The sequence below is a fragment of the Chlorocebus sabaeus genome, chromosome 17 (genome assembly GCF_047675955.1).
Source record: "Chlorocebus sabaeus isolate Y175 chromosome 17, mChlSab1.0.hap1, whole genome shotgun sequence".
Taxonomy (NCBI): Eukaryota; Metazoa; Chordata; class Mammalia; order Primates; family Cercopithecidae; genus Chlorocebus; species Chlorocebus sabaeus.
Genome location: NC_132920.1, coordinates 22,521,154 through 22,530,164, shown reverse-complemented (window position 1 = coordinate 22,530,164; position 9,011 = coordinate 22,521,154). Strand labels below are relative to the sequence as shown.

Genomic DNA, 9,011 nt, shown 5'->3' with positions numbered 1-9,011 from the left:
TATCTGCACAAAGCCACTTGCAAATGCAAAATAGTCTACCAATACTATATTTTACAAACTGGGAGTATAAAGCAACTGTCTTATTTTCATGAGTAAGGCACTGGAAAAAACAGTAGTATTACGTGGGAAAGCAGGAAAAAAAAAAAACAAGGACCAAATCCTTTCACTCTATTTTTCTACAAAGCAATTCTTTGTCAAAGCATTGTCCCAATTTGTCATCATCCAAACATTCTAAGTTAACTTGTTTCCATTTATTCAAATCAGTGGTAGCGACTATTACAAATGAAGTGAAGGATAGAGACCTTAAGATAACAAAGGTTTCTCAAGGGTGATTCTAAAATGTCCCTGTATGTTACAAATAATTGCTTTAACACAAGATGTATAAAAAAATAAGAGAAGCATTCCATTTAAGAACCAATTACTTAGAAACCAAAGGAATAGGCCCGAGAAAATTTGCTTTAATCAACTGGTTTTATTTCCTAGAACTGAAATATTCTACGGTTGGTTCTCAGATCTAAACTTCCGAAGCTGCAGTCAACAATTTTTCATCAGAGCCCAAGGGAAAGGGGAAGGGGTAAAGAGACAATATATGGAGAAAGGCACATAGACCATTAGGAAGAGGGTGGGAGGAGACACATCTTCCTCTGTTTTATCAGTGGGCTACATACTAGACCTGTTGATGGGACCAGGTGATGGTACCTGAGTGGAAAATGACAGAGGAACAGCAAAGCCTTACTACAAGTCATAAAACCTCAAACAGAAAGTGAGCCTTCTAGTTTATCTCAAAAATGGAATAGCAATGGGAAAGCTAGGGCCAGTGTGGAGGCACACCTAGGGGTAGTTCTTAAAAATTTTTTGGAACTTCCTTTTATTAAAAAGATTTTCTAAAATATGTGTCTTTACGCCTGAGTGGTATGTATGACCGTAGGGTGGCCTTGAGGCTGTGGGGAGAGAAAGCGGCAGCCAAGGATCTTCCCAGGGTATCCCATCAGTGGCCCCAGAGATCTACATGGAGACAGATATTTCTCAAGGTCCCCACCCAGGATACTAGGCAAAGTCAAGTTTTCAGATCTCACAAACAACTTGGAAGCCCCCAAATGTTTTGATGAAAAACGGCAACTCCCGGAACCTCTTGGGTCAGCAAAACGATTTGTGGGGGCGGGGGGGGGGATTCCCCACATGCTGCCCCACTTTTCCCTGAATGTCTGAAGCTGGGAGGTATGGCAGGCGTGGACGGGAGCTCAGGAAGATGTCACTCTCCTGCCCGCTAACTACCACAGTTTGAAGACTGAAAGTGCCCCCTGCTCTTCATCTTTCAGGCCTTTCGCTCCTACCCACATTCCTAAGCAGAGGTCCATGATGCCTGGGGGAGCAGGAGGGGTAGGGAGGGGTGTCTAGAGGTTAAAACAGCCTGCCTGAGCCCCAAGTCGGAAACGGATCCAGGCAACGGGGTGGGGGGGATGTTGAGCGGGGAGAAGAGGGAGAGGAAAGTGGGGATGGTGGCCTCACTTTATCCCAGGGAGGGAACTGAGGCCCTGACTCAGATCACAGAGACGTGGGGGCACAGAGGTGAGAGTCAGGTGATCTGCCATCCAGGGGCCGGGCAGGGCAAGGGAGTGTAGGTTGGAGGAGGACGGGCTGGGGAGGGGGAAAGGCAGTCCCAGTTTGCAGGCCATGGCCAGATTCCCCAGGAACAGCCAGGCCGCAGCAGGAACGGGGCAGGGGCTCTTCTGGAAACGCTGGTAACTACACGCTGTCGCGATCTCCGCCGCCCGGTGCCTCGGCATGCCACTCCTGGGAGGCCTCCTCGTCGGCAACTTCTTCCTCCCGGAGCTCCTCCTCCTCTGGCTGAGGCGGCTCGCAGGCCAGGCCGGGCTCCCTAGGGGCGCTGCCGTTCTCCACCGCCACGAGGAGCGGACTCTCCTCGTCGAAGGCCGCCGCCGCCTCCGCCGCCTCCGCCTCCTCCGCCTCCGCCTCCGCCTCCTCCTTCTCCTCTTGGTCGGGGGCTGCCTTCTTGGGTCGTTTGGGGGCGTCCTCCGGCGGGTCCACCGCGCTCCTCTTCAGCGGCCCCTTCTCCTCCTTCTCCTCAGCGGGCTTGTCGTCGTGCGGCTTCCCCAGGTCGTCGCCGCCGCCATCAGCGTGAGTCGGCTTGTCCGCGTCGCCCTCCGCGGCCTCAGGCTCCGGCCGGGGCCCGTCTCCGCCGCCCTTCTCCAAGGCTAATGGGCAGTCGGCGGCCTGGACTGTGGGGTTGTTCTCGATCTCCCACAGCCCCTCGCTGAAGCCGCGCCTCTTGTTGGGCTTGCCGAACTTCTCCTTGCACTCCTTGTACGGGAACAGGCGTTTGGGACTCAGCAAGGCCGTCTCGTGGGTCCCGAAGAAAAACACCTGGTAGCGGTTGGGCTGGGTCATGTGCTCTATCCGCGCCGGCCAGTGGGCATAGCCCTTTAACTTGGCAAACACCAGGTCCCCGCTCTTGTACATGGGCATGCCGTAGGCCGACATAGCTGGTTCTGCGGACCCGGCCTGGGCCACACCGGAAGTAGACGCCGGGGTCTGCGCGCGCGCAGTAAGGGCGGCTGCTGGGCGGGAGTTGTTGAGCGACCTGCTCGAGGGACCCGGCGCCACCTAATGGGCGGGCAACGCTCGCGGCCCCGAGAAGATTCCACTGCGAAGAGTGCATTATCTCCCGAACACGCGAAGCCGGTTGGACCCACCCTCGGACGCCATGATGTCTAGAATGCTGGAGGAAATAGCTGGGATGGCCGGGTGGCGGTTGTGCTTGTGGTGGCCTTGTGCTGCTCATCAATCTCTAGGGCACCTGGGCCAGATGGTTGCATAGTTTAAATAAATGGTACCAGAGCGGCCTAGAAAGGGGGCAATGTGACAAGAAAACACAGTGACACAATTAGTACATGTTTCCATGAAACTAGTAACAGCCCAGGGCAAGCATGCAGTGTCCCTGTGGGCCCTGATCTGCTCACTACAGGAAACTGTACACCTGCGTTAGGAATAGCTGAAGAACTGACTGTGTCAATGGTTTCAACCCTTGTCTGATTTTCTCCGGGACTAGCACTGGAGCCTGCAGTGAGGCTCAAGAACTAGGTGAAAGTCTGGTAAAGAGTTAGAGTCAGCAGCGTGGTTAGGATGTCTAAAGTCCACATTACTGGGTAACAAAAATGTCAAACATTATTATATCTTTAGGGTCACAAAAAGTGTATAGGACCACCACCACCACGGCAAACAGACATCTAAATATATTCCCTACTTTCTATGGAAATGTTCACCTTGGATGCCAGACATGAACTTTAAACTTTGTTGGTGATTGTATTGTGTTGTGAAAGATGAGGCTATATGGTTGTAACGTTGAGATCATGGCACATGTTTTCAGTATCTTTCTAGAAGAGACGAAAATTGGGTTCATTATGCATAAGAATTAGGTAGACATCTGCTCATATGGAACATGCTATTGGTAACTAGAACTTCCTGTGAACTACAGACTAAAAAAATGTAATCTCAGCTGAGAAACTATTTTAAAAAGAGAATTTTCTTCAGCTATAAGTCTCTTCTAAACATATGAATGAAAGTGTCAGTGCAACTGCAGGTGTTTACACAACTTTCTACATCTTTTTTGGATCCTGCTTGCTAGCTGTGAGCAAGCACTCTGAAACCTACCCAAATTTATCATACCAGTACTCATGAGTATTATAACTAGACAGATGTTCCTTCCCAGTGTAACCAACAGACCAGACGAGAATCAGAGCCCTTAACCCATTTCAGTACCACTCAAATTTGTTTCCCATTTGCTGGGTTGTAACAACCATTTGAACTCTGAATGGTTGACAGACATGCTCTAGGCAAAAGGAGATATCCCCTCCCTAACAAGGTGAAATGAACATGAAGCCCTTTGATAATTCTAAAATTCTAAACAAGTTCTTTCAGCTCTTCTGTCAAGCCATTTTCTTAGAATGCCTATCTGCCCTACTCATATCTACCACACCTTTATTAAATAAGTAACATCAACAGTGCATCAACACTTCATTTACAAATCAACATCCTGCTACAAAGATGAATCTGACAAGTTCCCTCTTCTGAATTTTACAGAGAAAGTGCTAGAAAACTAGAAATGTTTAGTGGCCATAGAAGAAAATAGGAAATGATAGGCAGCCATGGAGCCCATAATAGAAAGGAATTTGGAATATCTGTAAGCGGAGATATTGCTATATGTGGCCTTTTTTTTTTCAGCTAAGTATGCTGTACCAATGCACATATCATGTATGAAGTTTGCCGAAGTAGGAAAAAATCTAGCTAGATAGCATGTCTAGAAGAGGTATTTGGTTGTACAATGAGCTCAATCTGAAGGCAGAACCAGTTCTAAAAGCCAGCTGCTGAAGCTGAAGGTGGCAAAGATGCCTCACTAGAAAAAGCCAACATCAATAGTTGGGTGGTTGAACTACAGCAGGTGAACAAGTATGAGGGTGTGAAGGCAGGACTGGGGATGTAAAGGTTAGAGCAATAACCAACACCTATGGAAAACTGAGAGAAAAAGTATAGCAGGAAGCAAAGGCAAAAAGATCTAGTAGAGAAAGATCTAGGTCTGCAAAGAGCAGTACAGATTCTATTAAGCAAAGAAGTGTTGTTCCCCAAGTAGATCTTGTGCCTCCACCCTTGCCCACTAATACAGTGTGATGCTGAAAGGCTGGCACAAAAGATGTTTACTTTTGAGGAGCTTAAAATCTCATTTAAGAGATGAAGCCCGGGAGAATTCATTACAGAACAATACAAGCTAGCCTTCAAATGCCAAATTGTGTGTTCTTAAATACTGAAAGAATTCCAGGAGAAATCAATGGGAGTGTGGTTACTAGGGCAGTCCTATAGAAGGGATAGTAGGAGATAGAATAAAAACAATTCTGGCATTTCTCACTTGTTTGCCAGCTTTGTAAGGCCAGGGGTTAATATAATCTTTGTGAACCTCTGCTACATGATTTCAAGATATTTAAAGTAATACTCAATTTCTTTCAGGATTATTACAAATATTAATGGGATTATGGACATGAAAGCCTAGACGATGGCTATGAAGGTCTATGATGTGCCAATAAGTGTGAAGTTGACTTTTATTATGGATTAGGCTATTATTATCATTAGGTTATGTGAGGAAAAAGATATATCCAAAGTAGTAGAGAGTCGTGAATAAGGGCACTGAAGAAAAGTCCCCACCAGCTGAATTACATATTATATACAGAATTATATATCCAGCACATCTTCTTCTGTATGAAACTGACCTAAAAGTTTTTGTTACTTGGAAATATGATCTTGTAAAACAGTGTTCTCTAATTACATTTATCACCTGATGGTAGCTTATTCTACCATTAGAAAAGGGAAAATGGGAGGAAGGTTGAGAAGAAGCAACCATTTAAATAAGTTTCATGGAGACCACTTTTACAGATACATCATTTCTTCTATTCCTACATTCTCAAGGATGCAGTTAAGTGGAGTGATCTTGGCTGCTTTTACCTTTGAAACCAACTTGCTTTTAAAGCTATTGTATCTCTTGCTCAAAGTGAGGAGAGTAGAGAGGATACATTCATGATGACATGGTTTGGTTTAGATTTAGCTAGTATATAAACAAAGTACTCATGAGCCACTGCAATGATTATTTTTCAGTAACTAAAACTCCGTGAGTATAACTGTTTCTAATAGGTCAGGATGTTTTAAAAATCATGTGTACCGGGAACACCTGTTTGTCAAGAGGACCTAATTTCAGCAGCAGCATACCTATCAAAACACCTTAGAGTCCAAAACATATAACACTTATCATTTCCCTTTTCTGGAAAACTAATGATAGGATTTAAAAGCTGCTTGGCAACAATTATGAAACATAGGCAATAAAACAACGTAATTATACAAGAGAGAGAATAGATATCTAATTGATGTTTTCTTGTTTAGTTACTTTTAAATTCAATTAGCTTGGTGTAAACTATGATTTAAGAGAAACGTAATTGTTTTCTGTGTGCTTTTGTCTTCATTAAAAATATTAACTGCCTCTGGGTTTATGCAATAGAAGTGTTTATACATGGTTAGTATTTGAGATCAAGGCTTTTCTTTTTAAAATGTTCTAGCAGACATAATCATACAGAGTAAGTCCTCCCCTCCACCATGGGTAGAAACTCCCCCACTGTTCTTTTTTGAAAAGTCACAGGATGTCTGCTACCTCTATATTTTGTCACCTCTATGTTTCATCCATGTCCACTAAGCCTAGCCTCTAAAGCCTCAGGGATTTGTGCAATACTGGCAACTGCTCAGAGTGGAAATAAATTCAGTTTCAATGAGGATGTTCTAGGAGCCAAAGAGTAATTTAAGGGATGTTCCCAAGGAGCTATATTGTCATCATCAATTTTTAAATATTTTTCATTTTTATTTTTAATTTTTGTGAGTACAAATTATCATCATCAATTTGAAGTGAGTAAAATCTGTACTTGCCTTTGATGATGGACTTTGAGGAGGGAGACGTGAGAGTGCAGATTTTCCAGGTGGTATATGTGCGCAACTGGGCCCCCCTTGGCCAACCACGAATGTGATGACTTGGTTTGGTTGGTGTGCAGGAGCGGGGCTTTTGGGGAGATTGGAATTGTTTGCAAAACTTCTCTTTCATTGGCCATGGAAGGAAAATTGGCACTCCAACATTAAGAAAAGTGGCTGGTAATGAATAATTCTATTTCATTATTCTTATTTGAGGGCTTAAATATTTTGAAACTTATTATTTGGGAAAAAAATTAAAGTGTGTTTAAATAATATTAATACTTTGCTAATTTTGCATGATGATATTTATTCAAGCCCTCCTACATGAAAATGTATGAGTTATTTATATAACTAGCAAAGTTTAAACAAATAATAGTTATCAATGCTGGTGAGTGAGTATTCAATAATTGGGGATTAGATGCAGATAACATCTGTTTACATAAAATTACCTGATTAGATGGCCATACTCTGTAAGGTTTTTAAAGTAAAATTTAGTGACTTGGAAAATGCTTGCAATTTGAATAGAGACTGGATAAGATATATGGCACAGGTAATTTATGTGCTTATATGAAACCATGTTCCTTAAATGTAACATGTGGCTAATTCTAGGACCCATTTGAGAGAAAGGGTATTTGAAGTAAACAGGACAGTGGGCGTTAAACGGGATGCTTGCAACTATCAAGTGCTCAATTACTATTAGCTCTTAAAATAGCCAGTACTGGCTCTATTTTCTTAAAGTACTTAATTTTTTTCATTACGTGATATATATTTTTGTTGTTACTATTTTTGCTGCTGCTGTTGTTTCCTACAAATTGTTTCTGGTTCAGAATTTAGCTTGTTTCTCTAATTTTATTATAAGCATATAATTTTTTCTTACTTTTTGGAGGGGCAGTGTTGTTGTTGCATTAAAAGCACAGTTTGAAAGACCCGAGATCAACAAAGTCATGTTTACAAGCAAATATGAAACTCAGTTTTGCAATTTCAATTTTGTATTGCTTGCCATTACATTAAGTTGTCATGTAAATGCTTAAAATGATCAAAGCTTTTAGAAAGCCATGCTCAAATTTTTGAGGATGTAACCTCAAAAACTCAATTGTCTCAATTTTCTCTTACTCTTCCAATAGTTTTCTAGCTTTCAAAATAATTACCAAATTATTAAACTTCAGAAATAAGTAATTTATACTATTTTCATTGAAAGAAATCATCAATGGTGTGCACGATAATGAAAAGGTGGGAATTTTCAACAAAAATGTCTAATTTTGAATTACTGAAAATGATATTTTGAAGATAATTTTTATTAATAATTTTTTTCTATTTTATTATTGGAAATGCTTTTAAATTTTTAAGTAATTTGGCTTAAGAATATAGGCATTGTGTTGCTAGTTATCTTTCTATCTTCATCAAAAGTTTATTGAAGGTAAATGGCTTTCTCTTGTCAAACATTGTGAGGGAAAGGCTGTTTGTAGCCTTCAAAATAGTTTAGGATTGTTCTATAGTAGGTAACATGTATATTATTTGTTGAAATAAATACTTTAGGAAGTTTAGTACTTTTATATAAATTCAAAAACTCATATGTAATAGACTAGAGACCAAGTAAAAGAAAATCAGAGAAGTAGAAATTTAAAATAACTGTGCTAAATCAGCATTAAGCTCAGTGAAATCCTCAACAACCAATGCCTCTGTCTTTTAGAGTTGGTTCATTTTTAAAATGAACCAATGATGAACACACACTTTTAAGTCCCTTAATAAGATTTTCTCAATAACACAAACAGTGACTTTCTGAACAAATATTATAACCACTTCTCACTTTGACCACTCTTCATGGTGAAAAAACTTTTTTCTTAGAAAAAACTTAGTATGTTTGATACTTGTAAAACTGAAATACTGAAATAAAACCTTTTGGATATAGTCTTATAGTCTTTGCTATTCAAAAATCAGACATAACCCATACTCTGTTCCTGCTTCTCAAAGTCTAACCTTAATGAGAATATATCATAATTACTAAAATTACAATAGAACTGATAATTTTTGACTATAATTTATTAAGCATGTATTATATGTTGCAAACTTATACAGGCATTTTACCTCTACTTTCCCAATTAATTCTTGAAACCCTTTGCTATATTGCCTTTGCCCTCCCCCCTTTTTTTTTGCCCTACCCAGTTATTCATTATAAGCATAATTCATTGAGGAAATACAGCCAACCAGAGAAGCTGGTTGAGGGAAGAATGAAGAGAGAAGAGTGAAGTAGATACAAAAAAAGTAGAACTGTCAGGAGCTGTAAATTACTATAAGGATCACAAAAGAGAGGAGAAAACTGTCAATCCCTAGAGAAGCTTTAGTTTCCAAAGTTTTTTCAGTTACAATTTGAGTTCAGTATACATACATCTTTACATTAAAAACTATTTGCCTTAAGATATATGTGAGCCTCTGTGTCTTAGAATAAAAAGTACCAAGTAGAACAATAATGAAACTGATGATAGTGATTGGAATAG

At 41.1% G+C, this 9,011-nt stretch overlaps 1 protein-coding gene across 1 annotated transcript; it reads right to left on the bottom strand.

The window, feature by feature from the left end:
- Positions 1-438: 438 nt before the first annotated feature.
- HDGFL1 (HDGF like 1) lies at positions 439-2,993 on the bottom strand. The gene has a single exon (XM_007973564.3). The coding sequence runs from the start codon at positions 2,500-2,502 to the stop codon at positions 1,747-1,749; it is 756 nt and encodes a 251-aa protein (XP_007971755.3). The 5' UTR covers positions 2,503-2,993; the 3' UTR covers positions 439-1,746.
- Positions 2,994-9,011: the final 6,018 nt, after the last annotated feature.